Raw genomic sequence first — 23048 nt, forward strand, 5'->3', positions numbered from 1 at the left:
AGTCACAGTGGTGATAATTAGTGCATTGGTGTCAAATTACCTCTGAAGTAAATTCAGTTGTGCCCAAGGTGAAAGTCAATCAAAATCAATATCTAGTAAATGAGGCCATACAATTAAAAACCCCTGCCTGGTGATGGTTGGTTATCGTTGTGTTCCAAAAATTGGCATACTGAATATATATAAATATATTATTATATATTATATATATAACAGTGCACGTGGAAGTTCATAGCACTGCATATGAAAACACTGAGGAACATTAGGAATATTATATGTTAGTGGAATTTCACTTTAATCCAGATCAAAGTTTTATAAATATTGTAAAGCAAAAAAAAAAAATTGCAATTTTTAAATTTTGCTATGTGAGGTTCATCTAAATGGCTGTTGACATACAAATGTTTAGTAAATACTGCCAAAATATATAATCAAATCCATATTGCTATATATTCACAATTATTTAGTAGTAATTATTAGTGTAGTGCTCAAACTTAGTCAAGTTATCAGTTCATAATTACAAATTTAACCAATGACATAAGAAACAGATGTGGTGGGTGTTTCCCCATCAGAGTGTGCTCACACCTCTCAGACAGCCAGCCTCACACCTGTTGTCATTTTCTTACCATCCTCCACACCAGAAGGGGGAGCACTCTCACTTAAGGATGTTAAAGTACCATTTAAAAGAAAAGTCAGTGCACGTCCCTGTGAAATCTTGCAAACATCTGCAGAAACAAACAGAAAATATTAAACATAACACAAACACAAAGACACTTCCCACATTCTCAGAATATGAATATACATGTGTGTGTGTGTGTGTGTGTGTGTGTGTGTGTGTGTGTGTGTGTGTGTGTGTGTGTGTGTGTGTGTGTGTGTGTGTGTGTGTGTTCATGAGGGTGTGTGTTACCTTCAGACGGTAGTTCATCCTTAAGAAAGTCCTATAGAGGACATGACACAGTGGTCAGTGCATGAACACACGTGTGCCCTAATTCAGGCACACTGTAGAGCAGCTGTAGTAAAGGACTGCTGTAGTAAACACTGTGGTAGTAAACACTACTGTAGTAAGCACTGCTGTAGCAAACAGTGCTGTAGTAAACACTGTGGTAGTAAACACTGCAGTAGTAAAGAACTGCTGTAGTAAAGAACTGCTGTAGTAAAGCACTGCGGTAGTAAAGCACTGCGGTGGTAAAGCACTGCTATAGTAAACACTGCTGTAGTAAACACTGCTGTAGTAAACACTGCTGTAGTAAGCACTGCTGTAGTAAGCACTGCGGTAGTAAGCACTGCTGTATTAAACACTGTGGTAGTAAACACTGCGGTGGTAAAGCACTGCTATAGTAAACACTGCTGTATCAAACACTGCGGTAGTAAAGCAGTGTGGTAGTAAAGCAGTGTGGTAGTAAACACTGCTCTAGTAAACACTGTGGTATACACTGCTGTAGTAAATACTGTGGTAGTAAACACTGCTGTAGTAAACACTGCTGTAGTAAGCATCCTTACCCGTTACTACACACGTCATCAAGCACTCTGCTTCTGAGAGGAAGTGGCCACTGTTCCTGTCACAGGCACTGTGCAAGAATTGCGTGCATCGCTGCAGTGTCCAGTCATAAACCCACATCGACTCATAAATCGAACACGCAGGGCCCTCATCTTCAGTTAGAAAACATCGGGCTGAATGGGATCACAGAACAGTAATCAACTCTGTGCCATTTACATCATGCACATCAATACAGTGCAAAAAATACTATGAGAAATGTAAAGTTCGCAGACACACCGTTCTTCTGTATATCCGGCGAGGAACGTGCCCATGTGTGATCCTCTGGGTAAGTCACCGTATTTACTGTCTCAGTTGTTGGGGCAGCAGTGGACTGAACAACTCTGGTAAACAAAGCAAGCAACACCTGGTATGCCATCGTGTACCTTATAACCATGATAAATGAATTACATACAGTATTTAAAGGCTAAAAGTGATTCATAAACATATGTGTACCAAAACGGGAATGTAACATTTATACTGCTTATTGTTCATATAAATTGTCATAAACAGCAATATAAATGTCATTTTAAGATGGTAACTGCAACTTCCCAACTGCAATGCTTCAAAATAGACAAAAATAATCTAAATTCTTCTAATTAGAATTCAGCTTATATTCCTAATTCCTTATAGAACATTGTTCTAGAAAAACATGTCCAACCATGATAAGAGTTTTTTAAAGTTCAACTTCATGAAATATTATTCTTTGAAGTTATGTATGCCATGTTGATTACAGGAATTAAAAGGTAGCTAATAATCATGATTAGATGTAAGGTTATTGTGGTTATCTTCAATGACAGTGTGGACAGACACTTCACCCACCCTTCTGGGTGACCACGAGGGACTTGTTCTATTTGTCTCCGCACAAATGTGCTACAGTCTGCACTTTGGGACGAAGGTTTCGAGAAGAAATCTCCTGTAGCCAGACAAAAAGACACAGTGTGTACCTTAAAGGAATAACACTGCATTGGACAACACCAAGTAAACGGGTACAGTGTGTCTAGAGAACACGCACGCATTCACAAACTGTTACTTCACCAAGTCGGATGAGGGGTGGAGGTTTTTCTTACTGGTGAGCATGCGCAGGAAAGCTCTGAGGAAGCGGCGGGCGTAGTTCATGTCCTGTGGCGTGACCTGCCCCAGGTGCACCAGGTGCTGCTCCACCGGCCGTGTGCTTAGTTCTTCTGCGTGGAGAGACCTCCACCTTCCTCCCACCACCAGGGTGAACACCACCACGTCACTACACATGCACAGCTTAGAGACGTAGCCCACGTCCTCCCTGCCCATGTGACCGCCTCCCTCGCCGAGAACAACCAGCACCATCCGCTTCTTCCTGGGTGCCGACGCCTTCAGGATGCTATTGGTCACTATATGTTCCAAGGCGTCGAGGAGGCGGGAAGACCCGCCCACCTGCTGCATCACCTGGGAAACGTGTCTCTTCATCAGGTCGCGGTCCTTGAACGAGGCGAGGCCGAACTCTTCCTTGACATGGGAGGCAGGGTAGGCGGAGCTGTGCTGGTACACGCCCACTCTGGCCCGGCCGTCCTCCCGGTGGGGCTCGTTGCTAACTGCCAACTCATCCAGGAAGGCCAGCAGGAGCTGCTTGACTCCAGAGTACTGGTCCAATTGAAGATCGCTGGAGGCGTCCATGAGCACCGTCAGGTCCACGTCCAACTCTTCAGGCTCTGGGTTCTGCGTGACCCAACATGATGGGTCTTGGAGGCAGCGATCTGGGAACAGTGAAAGCTTAGAAGGCTTTGATGGCCTCACAATATGGATGTTGGCAGGTTAGTGTGGGAGTACTTCAATGAAGTTGAGCTTAGGTTGCTGTTTGGTAGGCTATCCTACAGGAGGTTTACATGCATGATGTGAGAGCATGGTTCAATTCTGAGATAGTGAATATGCATATATGCAGATATTTACCAAAACAGATGACACAATCTTTAATGTCATTGACTGCCTCAGAATCAAAGATCATGAAGCTCTTTGTTTCATCAGCCTGAGGAACAACAAAGAGAAAAAGTTTTAATTGCTATGCTATATGCAATATGCATAACAATGACATGCTATATGTAATATGCATAACAATGACAGGCTATATGTAATATGCATAACAATGACATGCTATATGTAATATGCATAACAATGACATGCAATATGTAATATGCATAACAATGACATGTTATGTAATATGCATAACAATTATATGCAGTATATAAAATGCATAATAATGACACACTATGTAATAGGCATAACAATGACACACTATATATAATATGCATAACAATGACACACTATATATAATGGCATACTATATGTAATATGCCATAGGTAATATGCATAACAATGACATGCTCTATGTAATATGCATTATAATGACATGCAATATATAATATGGATAACAATGACATGCTATTTAATATGCATAAACTGCAAGAGCACCCAATAATGAAGATTTATCATCAACGCGGCCATTTTCATCTCACTCCAGCAGTTTTCTCTCAAACTGAGTTCCCTCAGTACCAGTAAAGGCAGACCCGACCACCTGCCTGTTTAATACCTGAAAGGCATGAAGGATGTCGGGAACAGCCCTAAAGTCAACGACTCCCAGCTGGATGTCCGAGGCCTTAAACTCCAGCATGGCAGTGTTTATGTCTACTAGCTCCTCCGACGGGCCGTTTGTGAGGAAGACCGCCACCTTCCTCATCAGCTTCCCATCCCGGACCCGTTTGAAGACGTTCCGAGCGACAAAGCGCATGGCGCGGCCGACATTCCGAGCGTTCCCGGTCCTATGCATCGAGATCGCCTTCACGGCCTCCAGCAGCGTCCGTTTCTCCCGGTAGTCGGAGAAACGCAGCAGGTATTTGGTCTCGTTGCTGTAGGAGACGACGGAGACTCGAGCCCCCACCGCACAGCTGGTGTCAGCGATGGTGATGTCCTCCAGGAGGGAGAGCGCTGTGGAACGCATCCGCGCAAACACCTGTGGAGTTACGTCAGCGGACACGTCCAGAGCGATCACCAGCTCTGTGGGGAACGGCGGACACTGACTGTGACCTGCATGGAGAAGATGAAACAACCGACACTTAAGCGATGGAAGAGATGGAGCGGTAGGAAGATCTTCCACAGGAAGAACTATAGTACACAATACTCTTAGATATGTAAAGACACATAGAGTATTATAATAATGATAACATTGCAATGCATTGGAGGTTTTGTAGAAACAGAGCATTTAGATTCCCTATAAGAAGTCCTATAGAAGTCCTACAGGGGAGCATTTGCATACAAAAAACATCTCCTAAAGATCTGATCCATAACATGGGGATGATGGTAAAATGTGGATTTAGCAGCAGACGGATCTTACCTGCACAACAAGCTGTTGAGAAATAGGACAAATAAAATAGAATCAAATACAAGTATGAAGATGTGGCAACTTTTAACAGATGATTTTATCTTCTGGTATTATATTATAATTTTAGAATGTTATTATTACTATGATGTTCAATTTTGTGATCAATATATCCAAACAGAAATGGGGGAAAATATTAATGTCAAGCAAAAAATGTGTGTATCCATTTCACAATGGATATTTCACATTATTTTAAACTAATGAATTGCCTGATTGATAAAAATCTTACCACAGTTTTCACGGACATAGTTCACTAGTTCACAGTCCTATTGCAATCCAACAAACAAAAAGCCGAATGACACACACATACTCTAACATCTTTTTACAAACATGATTAAAGGTGCCATTGAAACACATTAAAGATAAAATGGAAGAACATACGGTCCTGGAGCTGGTTCCTGGTAATCCTTTGGGACCCTAAAGATACATAAATCATTATTTAAAGGCCTCAATGAAATATTCTTAATTGCAAAATCCTTTCTATACCTTTTGTGTGAGTATGTTAGAGGCAGAGGAGCAGCTAGCACAGCTGTGCTAACAATGTAGCCATGAGACCAGTCATGCTAGGAGTGTAGTGGGGTCACAAACACACAACAACCTCCCAAAGAACTAGAAATGGATCAAATGTAAAAAGTCCTAACAGAACTGCCCTGCCACTGTGTTCTATTCCACCGTTTGGGTAGCACGCCATCTAGCTGTGACCTAAGAACATGACATTAAAGTCTCCAAAATTTGAGATTTTTGTAGTGGCAGGTAGAAGCAGGTCTTCATGGTTGTCTACATTATCTCCACACAAGGACCACGTACTGTATAAGACCAGAACATGTGTACAAAGTCAAAGGGAATAATGCCCAAATGCTTTGCTTGTTCTTTTGGGAATACATGAAAACACAAGGCCAACAAAATGGCGAGTCACTGGTGAGCCATTTTCTTAGTAGGCAAAGAGTTGATTGCAAATCGAAAAACACTGACCCTGTGTCCGATGATTCCCACCCCCCCGGGATCCCCTGGGAATCCGGAAGTGCCTGTTGAACCCTGTTATGAAACAATAAGACTATAATCCATTTTACATTATCAAATAAAGTAAAAAAAAAAACAGAATGAATCAGACTGAGGTGATTCATTAACTGATTTAAGTATAATTGCATTTTAAGAACGATAAAAAAAAGAGATTAAATATTCTGGCCAAACGAACTCAGGAATTTAACTACAGACGATTAATAATGATTAGCAACACAGAGACTGCCTTACCGGCCTCCCCGGGGGTCCCCTGGGGCCCGACACACCACCAGAGCCCTTGGCACCATCCTCTCCCTTACACCCACAACAGTGGAGTTATAAAACACAAAACACACTGCATGTGACTAACAGCATACACAGCATCCAACAGAAGAGTATCCAAGCACTCAGAAAAGGTTTTCTGAGCATTCTGTGATTTCAGATTTAAGACATTTTACCTGCAACCCAGGGTAACCAGGGAAACCCGCATACCCCTGTGAGAGTGGACATTTTGTCCTGTAAGTTCCATAGCTGTGACATAAAATGTATGGCCACATAATTGACAGCACTGCTTGCAATAGACATCGACATCTGCAGGGTACAGTCGTTAAAAGTCCCTGAAGTCTCTGCAGCACTAATCCTGAACTAATGAAAGGGTTCCACACATGGTCTGATCTGAAGGTCAGGGTTCAGAAACGAGACTGTACCTGCTGGCCTTTCTGGCCAGGTGGTCCAAAGTCATCTGGGCCAGGATGACCCTGTGCCAAAGAAAAGTGAGATTTTACATAACTGCTCAACAAATCTGCAACATGTGCTCAGCTATTTACTATTGGTATGTTCAAAGTAGCTGATAAACATCTGTCAGCTAAAGCAAGGCATTAAAATTCCTATACTGATAGAATGCTGTGTTTGATTTAAAGGTAGAAGTCTATGAGAGCATAAAGACCGGTGATCCCCTGACACCCTCTGGTCCAATATTGCCTTTACTGCCAATGTCACCAGGCAGACCCTAAAACAGTTAGACACACACACACACACACACACACACACACACACACACACACACACACACACACACACACACACACACACACACACACACACACACACACACACACACACACACACACACACACACACACACACAGGGGTTGATGCACAGATGCATACATGTTGACAAAAACAAACATTCCAAGCTCAGGCATAGAAGATGACACAGTAAAAGACAAAGAGTGTGTATCATACCTGTCTACCTCTCGGCCCCTGACTTCCTTTAGGTCCTTTACCTCCTGCTGAACCGTACAGTCCCTGTGGAAAGGTGATGGCTTTCAGTCAGTCACAAAGACTCAGCCTTCAACTTCTTCCCTCCGAAGGTTTGATGATATTAAACAATAAGGATAAGTGAGAGACGTCCACCTGCACTCCAGGGCCGCCCGGATAACCTTTTTGACCTTTGACCCCATGTGCCCCAACGGGACCCTCAAAGAGACAGAAGACAAAAGAAAACACAAGAAAATTAACGAGCAATGTATGAGATGACATTTTTTAAAAACAAAATAAGGGTTTGAGGGTTCTTTTCTGCTTAATTTGGAGTATATGGGTGTGATTTTCCAAAGTCATTTTCAGTTAAGCCTGTAGCTGCAGAAAAAAACTCAGCATTTTTAACAAGTGAAGTTGCTAAAACAGATTACGTGGTGACAGACAAGCTCTGTACTGAACTTTAGTGAAACCTGGCTGCTTTGACAGTAATGATTTCTGCTATGGATCTAACACGTTTTTCACGTAGCAGAAGAGGGCTGGATAAGAGAAATACATTGCTGAAAGATTTCTGTTAGCAGCGGCCCGTGAAAGCCTGGGCATTTTATTGACTTCAACGGTTGGATTCTCTTTGTGAAATTGTGAGGTCTGGCCTTACAGCACACAGAAAAATCTAATCTGAACTAATCTGATAGGCTTTGCGTGTCACTTTGAATGATTCTCAATAATAGTCTTGTGTGTGGTGGTGGGTGCATATGTGTGGATGGGAGAGAGAAAATAAAATAAGAGTCCTCACCTGGAAACCCGGATATCCAGCAACACCTTCCTCTCCAGGTTTTCCTGCCACGGTGGATGGAGTTCCCTAAAATAAATAAATACGTAAATAAATATATCATTTAGAAATTGAATAGAGTGCAACAGAAATGCATGAACCATAAATATAAGTGATCATATTTCAGATAAATGGCCCTCTTACTTGTCATCCCCACGGTCAACGCTAAGGCACACAGCTTAGTCCCCTAAGAGCATGTAACGTTAAGCATGCAATCCTGCATAGAATGCTCTCTCACCTTAGGACCTGGGGGACCCTTCCTTCCAGGGAAGCCCTATAAACAAAGACACCACTCAGAACGTTCGGAATTCTTGCAGAATTTACATTTCTCTCCCAACTGTTTTATGCTGCAGCGTGCTTTGTCTAACACGGGACCTGGACAAGATTTGGCTTCCAAACATCATCACCTCATAGGAAGAAACAACGCCAACATTTTTCGTCCAAAAATGAAGATAAGCAAAGTTAATCTTAAAGTAAACATTGGTACATTAGAGGAGAGGCTTTGTTCCAGCTCTAGACAAGCTGAGGACATATCGGGGAATCTTATGTGCTCACGGGTTCTCCGTTCTCCCCCAGGATGCCGGGAGATCCATCTGGGCCTTGACCGCCCTGCCAACAGAACAGACTAAATGAACACAGGGCCCTTCAGTGGCGTGTATATTTAAGATAGATACAAACACAGATACACACAGACACAACTTTTCGCCGAGTTTTGGAAAGACGAGCTAATGCCTCAACAGTCGGTTCTTGCAAATATTAGCCTACTTGATTCTAATGCTCTGACGAACTGAGACAAGCCTGCTACTGGGTGTTCTAACTTGCTGTATTATATTGCATGATAAGTGCGGCATACCACTACAAATATATCAACAAACAATGTATTAACAAAACAGAAAGGAAGGAAGCAGACTAATGCTCACAGGATGGCCGATATATCCTCTCTCTCCCCTTGGACCACGGACCCTGTTGTCCAGTCCAGGACTCCCCTACAATGACAAAGTAATGTTCCATACAAAGCGCATTAATGTGCCATATTTTGTCAATTGTGATTTTTACACCGCAATCGAAATTTGTCCTCCGCTTTTAACCCATCTGTGCAGTTAGAACACACACACACACTAGTGATCACTAGGGGGCTGTGGATCACACGTGCCCAGAGAGGTGGGCAGCCCTAGCCTGGCGCCCGGGGAGCAATTGGGGTTAGGTGCCTTGCTCAAGGGCACCTCAGTCATGGCCTCAGGTCTGGGAATCGAACCCACGACCCTCCGGTCACAAGACCAGTTCCTTACCACCAGGCCATGACTGCCCAGACAACATTACACAACACTATTTATAATATCCAAAAATGACAATACGTTTACTCTCTAAAAACTGCATTTACACATGAACCATACTTGTTTAGAATGTGGCAAAAAAAACCAAAACAATATAACTTGTGTAATATGATAAATGATGTTATGAATAGTGAACGTGTTGTATGATGGAAAAAATGCTCACGGGATCTCCTTTCACACCACGCTTTCCCTTAGCGCCAGGACTCCCTCGAACGCCTTTCACACCCTGGAGACAGAGAGGAGACAGAGGGAGCAACTATACAGCAATGATTTATGGGAAATTACAATTATGATTCATTACAAACTATTAACTCTTTGTCATCATGGGCACAGTATATACAGACTAATGCACTAATATTATATTAGTTTTTATAGTATATACAGACTAATATTGCTTTTGTTTTTCCAAGACTGACCAGCAGGGCGGTGCTAAAGTTGTGGTTCTTAGGTAAAGAAGCAGCCATATTTGACATGTTCATTTTGTCATGTTGCTGTCTAAATCATTTTAAAGACTTAAAGAAGTACGGTGGGAGGTATTTACTGGACGTCCTGTATCTCCCTTCAGTCCTGCTGCTCCGTCTCTTCCTGCCTCACCCTGTTCAGGACAGAGAACAGACGACACAGATCAATGAAGGAAATGCCGCACATGCATCCTGGCTGCGGCCATGTTTTAGGAATCTCCCATTTAGGTTTGTACACGTAAACACTGTATCCTGGTTACTTGTTCTAGTCCTGAGAATTGCTTTTCTGTAAAGCCTCACAAACTTTTCTGGATTTCTCCAGAACGTCAGCTATCAGTGCGGCCAGGTCTTCTATTCAAATCACACGCTGGTTAGTCACAGAAACTCATGGGTGGGTGGCATACCACACGGCAGCCAAAAGATTCTCTTTTCTGGAACGACGAGGGAGTTGTGTGAGTGTCAGGCCTGCCTCAACCCATGCAGAAAGAAACGCAACAGATTCGAGTCGCTGCTAATCCCAAAACACTCCACAGAAGTGTATACAAGAATGTGATTAGCCAAATTACTCAATGTAAATATTATAATCCAAACATGGTCAGAGTGGGCATAATCTTCATAATCAAGTGTATAAATAATGAAGATACTCGTATATAAACACATTCACAGAAAACTAGAAAAGAACAAAATCAGCTTAAAATCCTAAAAAAACCTCTTAAAATCCAAACATGTTATTAATATTGCACGGCACATTATGCACTAACGACTTGATTTATTATGAATTATTCAGTAACCGCATTAAAACTCATGTAAAAGATGGGCAGTTACAAGAGTAACGAATGAATCTGGCCCACCAACGACTCCTGAGATTTAGGCGACCAGCTCGATAAACATACATTCTGCCAAACAGCTAAAGCTGTTGCGTCAACCATGCAGTGTTAATGCAGGAAATAAACAGATTGTGCTCGGAGTAAACCGCAAGGGTTCGTGTACGAGTGTGAATCAAGTAGCGGGAAAAGGAGTTTAGAAATGGGAGAGAAGGCTGAGAGAGACGTGAATTACCTGCTCGCCATCTACACCATCGAGCCCAATCTGCCCCTGTTCTCCCTGTCAGACGTACATGAGAGGGTCAAGGAAGGAGACCAATCTTCTCTAAACAAATGAATGAAGTCAGCACGGGGCGCTAGACTGGCATTCTTAAAGCGGCTAATTGGCGAAGCAGCCATTTGCATCACTTACTCTATTTCCAGCATAGCCTATGGATCCCTGTGGAAAATATGAAAAGATATAATCATTCAGACCACAAACACAGAAATCTGACCAATGGCCAGTGAGATGGAGACTCTTCCCAACTCTTCCCAACCTGTGAGCTTCCAGATTTTCAAGCCTCATTTTAGATTAATGTAGTATCCTAAGCAAGCAGCCGATATTCCTGCAACATTTCGGTGATACCTTGGGACCTTTTTTTCCAGAGCAGCCCTGATGTCCTTGGGTTCCGTTGAGGCCTGGTAAACCTCTTCCACCCTGTCCCAAACCACAGATGGATTTGATCACCGTAACATTCATTGAGCTTCCTGCAATACTATCAAACACCGGAATCATGGTGAAGCAAGAATGTAATGGTACTGAGAAATGCACCATAGTGCTAGCAGTAGGAAGAATATGAGATGATATCATCGGTCTAAAACACTCCAATATCTCACTAACCATGACTCCAGTTTCACCAGGGTATCCAGGATAACCTCTCAGTCCAGGAAAACCCTTCACATCCACAAAAAAAACAGTTAGCAGAAAATTCCCAATTCTCATTCAGTTCTAAGAATCCCAGTAAAGCCAAAACTCCATCACACTCTTTTTGCCCTTTTTGTTCACATTCTGGATCTGAATCTATGACTCCTCCACATGCTTTCACCAATGCTTTTTACAGCACTACATCAGCCACAGGAATAATGGAGTCAATGTTTGTCCCTGTGTGGGACCAGACCTTTACTCCCGGGAGACCAGGGAAGCCACCGGGCCCGATTGCACCGCTGCAGGTGCACGACACATCACAGCACTCTGCTGAAGCCACGGCCTTCTACATGCGGAGAAACAAGGACAGGGGGCAGAGGTCTAAGGGCAGGCTGATGCACAGCACCTAATGCATCCTTAATGCAGAATGTTACGCATGGCCAGAGATCAGACCAGACCAGAGATCAGAGAACAAACCATACACCTTAGTTATAGTGCTTGGATTTATTCAAATGATACAAGTATTTAAGCACTTCAACTCACAATTTGGTCCTGCAAGGCACTTCCAACATTCAGCATGTTGATGGAAAGAGGTTGATTATAATAAAAACCCCGTCCAAATTCCAACTGCCGGTAGTCCACGTTACCATCCAGGGCCACAATCATAAGTGCACTGACACCTAAGTCACAATATTACGAGACCCAACTGTGTGTGGTATGTATAAAAGGTCTGAGCAAAGTATAAATTAATATATTAAAGAATTAATACTTTAATTCAGATTAAGAAAAATACATGCGATTTCAGGTTGGTCTATAAGATAAATGAGATAAAAACAGTATAGCATCTGCAGATGACTGCACTGTGACACCAGCATTACTAAAGTAAAACTGCTTTAGTTTTTTCTGGATTCTTCACAGTGAGTCTTGGTTTCGTAGCATGTTTTTCCCTTAAATGGGTATACCACTCTCCCGAAGGCTGTCAGAACTCTCCTTCAGATGCTCCAAGGTATCATCAAGCCCATCTGTGAATAGAATCACCACCTGGAGAAACAGCATTCACACAATCAACCATGTGTTTATAGCTGGACTCTGTTCCAATACAGAAGCATGTGGATTCCATTTTGTGCGATTCATCTGTTCCCTGAGTCTGTTTTTACTTCCTTTATCTGACTCTGCAGGCACCCTCGAGTATCCTCTTGGGTTAAATAAGACAACAACATTTAGATCTCATCTGATCAATAAGTCAGAGGACCTGATGGTTATATAGGAGATCAACAATGCTTTGAGGAGTAGATTTAGCTGACTCACCTTCACTCCGGCTTGAGAGGAACCAAACTTCTGTGCAAAGGAGTTCAGCAAAAGTGCATTGAAGCCCATGGGTACAGCAGGCCTCAGAGCCAGGACCTTCCTGACCACATTTTCATTATACTCCTCGAAGGCGAAGTCGTCGATAATCCTCCCATCTCGCCCAGAGACCAGACGGAAGCCAATCCTGATTTCAGCTTCGTTCACGCTGAGGCAGCAGAGGGGTCCTACCATAGACATCCGCTGGATGGCTGCGCCAACGAGAGCATTGGTGTGTGGTCCAAGAAGAGGCTGCGAGCTTGTTCGTTGTGAAACACCAAACCCAATGCCAATGTCAACAGAGCAACCTGACCGCCAGGACAAAGCAGAACACAATCAATCAATCCTTTCAATGAAACCTGAAGTCAGTGAACAGCAGAATAAAGGGATACTCAGAGGTGGGCATTCCAGGTTCAGAAAGTAAAAGTCCTCAACAAGATTTTGCTCAGGCTTCCTGGATTGTGTTGATTCCACTAATTTTACCTGGTTTGCACTAAGACATGTAATGTAGCTCTTATCATTAGACTATATCCTACTTCCCATATTATACAAAATAATAAATTGTAATTTTGTTGCTTCGATTTGCATTGAGACATAAGAATAAGAAACTATGGAAGCCTGTGTTGCACTCCACCCTAAACCAAGTTACATGATAAAACAGGATAACCAGGGTTGACATGGCCAGACATGCTGTAACGATGCCATTGTTCTGCCTTTGATGGCCGCTACTATATACTGTACATGTACCATAAAATGATCCGCAGAATGAAAGTAGAGGATATATTGTGCTGAGATCAAATCTGCTTGGGAGTTTCATGGTAAACATGAAAATCTACTGGTAATTCAACCCCCACAAAGTTATTTACTGATTGTTTGATTGTTCGATTTTTTTTACTTAGTATTCCATGTCCATCCAAAGACATTTTATAAATTATTTAGTTTTCAGTTCATCTTGTTCCTACTGAAATCTTTCTAGATTTTGTATTTCTTCCTCAAACTGGTGTATTTGTACAACCGTGTGACCATTTGAGCAGATGCTATACTTCTTTTGAATAAGGTTTTATCCTATGATTATCTATTTATTATAATAAAAAATCTTGGTACCCCTAATACGATCATCTTACAATGTCTATTGTAAGACAGAAATGTGTCTAAAGTGTTCAGTGCCATATCAGAACGTGTTTTAATGGTTTTGTGAGGACTCAGAGGTCCAGGACTGGACATGAGGAATATTGTTAGCAATGGATTCCTTTTTCTTCAGAACACAAATGTGGCCACTAACCACGTGGATCAGGAATTACTAAAGGGGTGCAAATGGCTTGAAGGACTTTGGTTGTGGTCGTCTTCAGCGGAAGACTCTCGAAGCTCTCAAAGAAGATCCGTTCCTTTGAGCCTGCAATTTTGAGGAGCTCATGCTGGTTTATGTTGTTGCCAATTCCGATGACAAATATCTCAATGTCCTTTGCTCGCAGTTGAGACAGACTCTGCAGATCCTCGTCATCATTTGCTTTGCCATCAGTGATGAGCAACAAATTCTGTGAGACTCCCTTCTTTATCCTGGAGCCATGTTCTGCTTTGAAGTAGTCCTGTATTAACTTCAGGCCAGCCCAGGTGTGCGTTCCTTGTCGTCGTTGGGTAATGTCACGTATACCTTGTTCCACTCCTGCTAAACTGTTATACTGGTTCAGGTAGAAGTGATCCAGTAATTTGTCACTGAACTGAGCCACACCAACCTGCCATCTGTCTGGTGCAATTTCAAGTTTTTTAACCAGGTCAATCAAGGCAATCTTTACTGTTTCCCAATCCAAAGGTCCAATTGACTCAGATCCGTCAATCATAATGACCAGGTCCGCCTCTTCCTTCTCGCACACTGTAGAAAAAGAGTACTTTAGCAAGTTATACCATCAATTGTGCTTACAATAACTTGCATTATTTGAGTTCATTGTTGTGCAAATAAGTTGTACCTGGTTTTGTCAGATTGCAGAGTTCTTGAGTAATGGGTTTATACAAGGTTTCCAGGGCCTGGTAGGTGTCCACATAGAAGGCCCTTTGGTTATTCACTGTAATGCTCCTGAGTTCATCCACACGGGCACCTGACACTCCAATAGCAAACATGTTGATCTCCGAACCTTGAAGATCTGAAGGCCAACCTGCTAGGCCAGAGGTGTCAGCGATGGGCCCGTCCGTGATCAGGAGGAGCACCTGGGGGATGTGTTTGGCACGTCGTCCTCCATGCCCCACGGTGAAGAATGAGATGGAGTACTTAAGGGCCTGCGCTGTGTTTCTGCGCCCACCGAGTGGTTGCAGCTCAGAGATGGCCTTCAGCACCTCGGCTTTGCTGGAGTACTGGCCCAGGGTGAACTTGGACTGAGGTTGTTCCGCATAGATGATGGTGCCAATTTGAACCCGTTTTGGCCCAACCTCAAATCTGCTTACCAAAGTGTCCATGAAGCTTTTCATGTTCTGGAAGTTCTCTTTGTTGATGCTCCCAGCAACATCCACCAGGAAGATTATATCTATTAATTCAGGTCTTTTGCACTCTGGAGAGAAAAAAAGTCATGTTTTTTACCACTTATTTCATGCTAAAAATATTTTCACAATACCAACAAAGTGATAGCATCCTTGGAATGTATCATCTTTGCCATAACTACTCAACATGGATAGTGTAAATAGAAACCTAATCTGGCGAGTGTTATGCATCTCTTACCAGTATTGCAGATCTTAAAGATGACCTCACTACCCAAGGCCTGCATGGATCCAAAGTTCTTCTCCATGTAGATCCTCTCACGGGATCCCGAGATTTCAAGCAGCTCATCTCTATTAGCATGACCCATACCAACTGCGTAAATATTAATGTTCCTGCGTCTCAGCATCCTAGCTGGCAGCGTTACGTTGTCTTTGGACAAACTGTCAGTAACGACTACCAGAAACTGCAGAGTGTTAGCACGACCCCCACTAGCCTCCTCAAACACCTGTGTCACTTCCTCAAGAGCTTTGCCTGTGAAGGTTCTGCCTCCAAGCTGCTTCATGGACAATATTTCTTTTTGCAGTTTGTCTTTATCATAAAAGCCATTTAGAGGAAATTCCACTCTTCCGTTTGTGCCGTACTGCACGACAGCAAGACGTACCCTGTTTTGTCTAATGGGAAGTTTCTCGACAGCAAACTCTATCAACTCCTTCATGTGCTCAAAGTCTATGTTGTCAACATCATCTGCGCCATTGATCAGAAAGACAACATCTGCCAAAAGGTCATTGCAGACTGCAAAATGGAGAAAAAGAGTGTCGTTTAATTCCAGTAAAATTTGACTTGAAAAGCCTCAGGAAATATTACAAAATTTTCTATAAAGTAATATAATTTATACCAATTTTTCTCCACCCGCATATTTTACTCCATATGCCTGATAACATTAAATCATTCATTTTGAAGCTGGAAAACTTTTAGCCACTATCTATATGGAATCCTTACCTTCAAATGAACAAATTTCTTTAAGTATTTTGCTTTTAATTTGCTTAAGGGCATCATAATTATTGACGAAGAATGTCCTTTTAGGGCTTCCAGACATATCTTCCAGCTCGGCCTTATCTGCATCTTTCACACCAATGGCATAAATGGTGATGTTCTGCTTCCTCAGTTCTTCAGCGGGAACTTTCACTGGTGTACCGACAGGCTCAGATTTGCCGTCTGTGATCACGATAAGAAATTCTCGAACCTTTTCCCTGCGCGTTTGTTCTGCCTGCCTGAAGAGGGGGATCATTGCCTCTAGGCCCAAATCTGTCCTGGTGCCACCTCCTTCCATAAAAAGTGCTTTCACTGCTCTTTCCACGTCAGCTTTTGTGTTGTAAGTGTTCAAGTGAAACACTATGGTGGCGGTGTCTGCGAATTTCACCACACCGATGCGCACCTTGTCTGGGCCAATGTCAAACACATGGAGGAACTCTAAAATAAAGGCTTTCATGTCATCAAAGTCATCATAGGTAATACTTCCCGATTCATCCAACAGGAAGTAGATGTCAGCTTCAGCTGTGAACTTGCAGCCTGTAAAAGACAAAGTTTATTTAATTCTTTCAACAACATGCTTTAGAAAGATTTTGAAGAAGCTACAATATAAAGACAATATAAGGATAAAGAATCCTTTACATCTCTCTTTTGAGCATATTGGGGGAAAACCCAAATATAATGTATAAAATATAAATATTTTGTTCAGTGTCACAAACCTTGATGGAGTGTGATATTTTTCAGCAGAGTTACAAAAGCATCATTAATGTTTCCACAGAGGCTTCTGGTTAACAGGCTGGACAATGCACTGAGCTTTGTGAAATTCTCCACATCAAACACAAACTTCCTGGGTGGATAGGAGGCAATCTCCTGCAGTTCATTATTACCAATGTTTTTAACACCCAGGGCAAATATGTTAACGCCTAGACGACGCAGTTCCGCTGCCGGATTACTAACGTCATCTGCAGACGTCCCCTCGGTGATGACCACCGCTATCTGCTCAACGTGCTGATCTTGTCGGCTGCCTCCGGCTTTGGTGAACACCCGCTCCTTGGCAAATATGAGAGCAGCTCCCGTATTCGATTTCCCTCTGCCATAGGACAGAGTCTTGACGTAGTCCAGAATTTCCTTCTTGTCGCTGAAAGTGTTCAAGTAAACATCAGCCCTGGGTGTGTTACTGTAGTGGACGATGGCTATTCTCACTTTGCCCATGCCCACATCAAGGCCAGCGATGGTGTTCCAGATGAAGGTGCGTATTAGGTGAAAGTTTGCTGGTCCAACGTTCCGAGATCCATCAATGATAAATGCTATATCCGCTACCTCAGCTGCTTTGCACTCTGAGAGCACACAAGAAAACCTTAATGCAATTAACACATTTATCAATCATCAATCAAAATGTAATTTTTTCATCCATATAATTGTAGCTCAAAAAATAACATTGTTTACATTGCAGACATTTGTCCAAAATCTATTTAAATGCACCTTCTCTGACTGTAAGTGGCTCTTCAGATTCAAGTGTGGTCTTGACTTTCTGCAGAATGTTTGGTGTATCTGACTTGTAGCTCTGTTGGGGACTAGCAATGTCCTCTAGCTCATCAGCTTCTGATTGGCCAAAGCCAACAGCAATCACATTCACAGCATCGTTTTTGATCTTGCGTGCTGGCCAAAGCACGTTGTCATCTGATTTGCCCGCCGTCAACACCAGCAGGATCTGTTTAAAGCCCTGAGAGATGCGACTGCCAGCCGTGCTAGTAAAGAAGTTCTTGCGGGCATATTCTACGGCGTTCCCAATTCTCCGTGGGGCTCTGGGCTTCAGCCGGAGATTCCGGATGGATGACAAGATTTCCTCTTTGGTTTTACTGGTACTGAAAAGGAACTCCTCCTCAACATCCTTGCTGAACTGAGCGAGACCAACCCGGTTGGTGTCTCTCCCTATATTGATCTGGTTGACTAGTCGTATTAGGAAATTCTTCATTTGTTGAGCCTCTTTTCTTAAAGTTGTGCTGTCGACCAAGAAGAAGATATCTGCGAACTTCATGCCAAAAGCTAAATGTGGAAAACAGAATTGATGTTGGAGTTATTATTAGCAATGTACTGTATAGTCTAATTATTTAAATATGATATGAACATATAAATGTCACTGTGAAGTCAACCATTACAAAAGTATGTTAACATACAACATACAATAATCATGTCAACTGAATCACCCCAATAACTTATAAATTAACCAAAAATATACTGTTTACCTCGCATCTGATCCCCGACAACATGACACACTCTCATATGCAGTTTCTCAACCAGTCCCTGTAGCTTCTGGTAATTCTCGACACTAAGTAGGAATTCTTCTTGGGGACTGTTAGCAATGGTGCTTAGCTGTCTGGGATCTACATCTCTGGTTTTAATAACAAAGATGACAACTCCCTGCTTTCTGAGATTCTGGGCCGCCTCCTCGGCTGCATCATTGGAGTCGCCGTTGGTGATCACTATGGCGATACGAGGGACATTTTTTCTGGCTTGGCTGAAGTAGCTGTCCCGAATGTAGTCCAGGGCATCAGCGATATTTTTGCCACCCTTGCGGTACACAATGCTGTCCAGATTCTTGAGTAGATCTGCTTTGTCTGCGTGTGTATCAAGCAGGAACTCCTGGTAAGGTGCATGGCTGAACTGGGCAAGTCCAACTCTTACCTTATCACCCCTGACTTCGAGTCCATCTACAAACGTGTGCAGGAAATGACGTACTTCAGCAAAGTTGGTGTCTCCAACGCTGTCAGATGAATCCACCAGCAGGACTATATCTGCCGAAGGAATCTCACGACATTCTGTGATCAAGGATCAGAATGGAATTCAGCATGTGAACATGTCAGGCAGTTTTAGACATTGCAGTGAATTGAATCATCATATACCATCCAAAAAAGAAGCAAACAGCAAAAATAATAAATGTTTTTTTTTTCTACTTAGGTGATATAACTGTTCAAAAAGACTACAAAAAACATAAAAATTTAATAGATCATCTTTGTTTCCATTTACCCTTACCTGCCTGCACTGAGGTGATCTCTTTCTTGGCCTCTTCCACAGTGGCGCAGAGTTTATGTATTACATTTTGTAAGATCTCCTGCAGGGCGGCGAAGTCCGACACACTGTACACGTGCTGGTCGTAAGGCTGGTTGGCGATCTCCTTCAGCAGCTTCTCATCTGCGTCTTTGATCCCGATGGCGTACAGTTTGACTCCCTTCTGCCTCAGTTCCTGTGCGTGCGGCTCCACCTCATCCTGGGAGTTTCCGTCCGTGATGACCACGCCGATCTGAGGCACGTTCCATTTGGCCCGGCTCCCTGCCTCCTCCACAAAGTGAGTCTTCAGCAGGAACTCCAAGCCGAGGCCTGTATTGGTGCCGCCGGTTTTGTAAGGCAGCCTTCGAATGTAGCCAACAATATTTTGCTTGTCCTCGTATGTATTTAGGTAAAACTCAGTGCGGGGTGTGTCGCTGAACTGAACCAGGCCTATCCGGACTTTATCCGGGCCAATGTCAAAGCTGGACACCAGTGAGGAGAGGAAATCCCGGATCTGTTGGAAGTTGCTGAGGCCAATGCTGGCTGAGCCGTCAACTAAAAACACGATGTCTGCCATGGCTTCCTGTGTGCAGGACGCTGTGTTCAGCTGTGTTCCAGCTGGAGGGGAGAATGCAGCTCATTTATAAATGCCAATAAATCCATGATGTTATAGTGTGTGTGTGTGTGTGTGTGTGTGTGTGTGTGTGTGTGTGTGTGTGTGTGTGTGTGTGCGTGTGTGTGCGTGTGTGAGTGTGTGTGAGTGTGTGTGTGTGTGTGTGTCTGTGTGTGTGTGTGTGTGTATATAATACCAGACAAAAGTTTGGACATAGTTGACTCAATGTATGTTCCTTATAGTTTTATGGGTATTTTTAGCCAGTGGTTTACGCTTAAATTTGCTTCTCGTTTTTCCAAAATACAATAATAATAATAATAATAATAATAATAATAATAATAATAATAATAATAATAATAATAATAATAATAATAATAATAATAATGACCTTTTAAATTAATTTGATTTGCCTGCACAGTAAATTTAAAAATTTTGCCCTTCATCCTATAGGTGCTCAGTGTACATGAGAATATGTTCAGGGCTGTCACGTTGAGGACCCCGGCCCCTTCCTTTTGGGCGTGTGTTTACATTGTCCACGTGCATCGTCTGCGTCTGTGGATCTCCGTGGTTGTGGTTGTGTCTTGTGATGATCCGTCTCACCTGTGACTCGTCTCGTAATCACGTGGGGCTAATGTGGTTTGTCTATTTAATATGCGCTCACGCAGTGTCCTGTGCTCGTCGTTGTCTACAGTTTACACGTCTGTGTGTTGTTACATATTCTACGTGCGCTGTATGCGCTATATTTGTGTTAAAAATAAAAGTGATGTCTGTTAAACCAGCGGATCTGTGTCTCGTCCATCTGCCGCCTCCCGCGTCACAAGGGCATCACAGGTGGTGCCTCATGAAGATGGTTAAGAATATATAGAAACTTCATCCCAAACTGACCAGGAATGGATGAAAAACTTTACAATCTACAGTCATCTATTAAGCCATCTGTTTTGGTTTAACATTGCATAGTCATGTGTTATTTCATTATTTTGATACCTTCACAAGTTTTTTCTAAAATGTAGAAAATATAAAAAGGTAAATAAAAAGTTAAAAAACTTTTGACTGGTATATTACCAAATTAATGCAATAAAGCTTGTAAATATTGTGTATCAACACTATAAAAAAACATAAAAATTTAATAAAATGTTTCCTACCAAATTTTTGTGCTTGATAGGGGATGAAGAATAATGCGGTGACAACGGCACTGAGTAATCCCCGAATCACCGCCATCGTCCCGCCGCTTTGTCCTGAGACGGGCAATCCTGGACAACAGACTCATGAAGAAATTGAGAAAAAATTGAATTTATTTGGGGTTTATTTGGTTTATTTCCTTACATTTCGAGATACTGAATGTGTGCTCATAGACATACAATTCATGTCTCATTAAACAGTTTCAAGAATATTACTCTGAATTTGTTTCAGTGCTCACAAATCCAAATGTACACAATATTCTACCCTAATTACATAATTAAAACAACAGAGCATGGATTCTAATGCAAAAAAAATTAAATACTCCTTTTTCTAACAACCATTCTATACTGAAAAATAGCTACGGTTAATTCCTTAATAACATTCACTTAATAACACAACAAAGAAAATTCACACTACCTTTTCTTGTTAATTTTGTAAATTGAGTGATTCATTGTAAAACAAAACCACAAAAATTTACTATTTGTTAATTGGTTATCAGTTATCCCAAAAAACGTAAAGTTTAAGTGTAAAACTGTGTTCTATTCTCCTAACACAAGACCTTATGAAAAGATCTTTGCTACTATGGTGACGACTACAGATTGTTGGTTGCTGTTTTACAGATATACAGTTCTATACAGTATTTGATAATGGAGGTAAAGTGTGTTAAGTAATATGATCTAAAATTAAAAAGTTTATAGTGAGCAGGCATTTTACATGAGCAGTAAATTATTACATTAAAAATTAACAACATCATTTCTATTGATCCCAGTATTTTTAAAAATGAGGATACAGGGGATACTGGTCACAGTTATGGAAGAATTAATTATTTCCATGATCTGCATTCACTTTGTTTTATTTGCCTGGAACATTATATTAATCATGAACTACAATCTGCAGCTATCTCTCAGCAATTAGATTGTTATCTTTAACATTGTACTTGTAGCTTAGTTTTTTATTGAGATGAATGATGTTATTAAAAGAAAGAACAAAATCTAAAAATAATTAGAGACTGTGGACTTACATAAGCCAGTGATCAGTCAGAGAAGGAATCCCAGACAGAATTCAGACACTGAAACATTCAGTTTAAGTAGCGTGTTTATAAAGCCACTCCTCAATGATCTGGCATTACAGAAGAACAGTGTCTCTCCCACACACACACACACACACACACACACACACACACACACACACACACACACACACACACACAAGCTACTGATTTCCACACTATGTGGAAAATTATGTGGAGTATTATCTATCTACATAACTACCTGCCTCTATATTTACCTAGCTGACTCCCTGCCTATCTAACAAGATTATATAATAATAATCATTCAGATAAAACCAAAATATTTAGCATTTAACACATTTACTATCTAGTGCTAAGAAAATTAATCCATTATAAGTTCAATTCAGTAATGTGATGTAACAAACCTAATCGGCAGATGCATTATATTGAGGAGGAGAACCGAGATCAGCGTGTCCATCATGGTAATGGCCCAGTGTACATGCTGACAGTACCGAGCAGCCTGGACTCCTCACTGACTTCCGTCTGTTCTGTCTGCATTCTTGGTGCAATACGCAAACTGAAACATGTAATGCTATCTGGCACGAACTCTGATTTTGATCCTCATTCAAACGTACACTTTTCTGACTGTATTTGTGTTTGCGACGGGCTTACAGGTGCCGTGGGTGTCTGAAGTGACACGGCACTTGGCTGTTCTGCGGGACGAGAGTGGGATGCTGGCGTGGTTTGAACATGCAGTGCATCAGGACATCTCCCAGCTGGACTACATGAACCTTAAGTAGGTCACACGTAAGCT

General features: G+C 42.1%; 1 protein-coding gene across 1 annotated transcript; it reads right to left on the reverse strand.

Annotated features, from left to right (window-relative positions):
• Positions 1–330: 330 nt before the first annotated feature.
• LOC143485997 (collagen alpha-6(VI) chain) lies at positions 331–22780 on the reverse strand. Its single transcript, XM_076985762.1, has 43 exons — positions 22660–22780; positions 22247–22294; positions 21189–21308; positions 19419–20051; positions 18632–19204; positions 17868–18431; positions 17105–17722; positions 16356–16925; positions 15597–16148; positions 14854–15429; positions 14172–14759; positions 12854–13197; positions 12508–12586; positions 12089–12225; positions 11799–11891; positions 11522–11575; positions 11267–11338; positions 11054–11080; positions 10877–10921; positions 9898–9951; positions 9520–9582; positions 8943–9008; positions 8578–8631; positions 8261–8296; positions 7987–8052; positions 7350–7412; positions 7179–7241; positions 6880–6942; positions 6641–6691; positions 6392–6427; positions 6186–6248; positions 5907–5969; positions 5316–5351; positions 5164–5200; positions 4890–4901; positions 4089–4582; positions 3452–3527; positions 2599–3258; positions 2351–2444; positions 1769–1872; positions 1495–1665; positions 902–932; positions 331–719 (listed from the first exon to the last, which is right to left on the reverse strand). The coding sequence occupies exons 3-42, from the start codon at positions 21262–21264 to the stop codon at positions 922–924; spliced, it is 8037 nt and encodes a 2678-aa protein (XP_076841877.1). The 5' UTR covers positions 21265–21308; positions 22247–22294; positions 22660–22780; the 3' UTR covers positions 331–719; positions 902–921.
• Positions 22781–23048: the final 268 nt, after the last annotated feature.

Source organism: Brachyhypopomus gauderio, unplaced genomic scaffold, assembly GCF_052324685.1.
Source record: "Brachyhypopomus gauderio isolate BG-103 unplaced genomic scaffold, BGAUD_0.2 sc43, whole genome shotgun sequence".
Classification (NCBI taxonomy): domain Eukaryota; kingdom Metazoa; phylum Chordata; class Actinopteri; order Gymnotiformes; family Hypopomidae; genus Brachyhypopomus; species Brachyhypopomus gauderio.

Coding starts and splice junctions, on each gene's coding strand:
- LOC143485997 (XM_076985762.1), bottom strand. CDS start 21,264: ATGGCGGTGATTCGGGGATTACTCAGTGCCGTTGTCACCGCATTATTC. Junction 11,081..11,266: donor CTGGAAAAAAAGGTCCCAAG/GTATCACCGAAA, acceptor TATTTTCCACAG/GGATCCATAGGCTATGCTGG. Junction 6,692..6,879: donor AGGGTGTCAGGGGATCACCG/GTCTTTATGCTC, acceptor TCTTTGGCACAG/GGTCATCCTGGCCCAGATGA.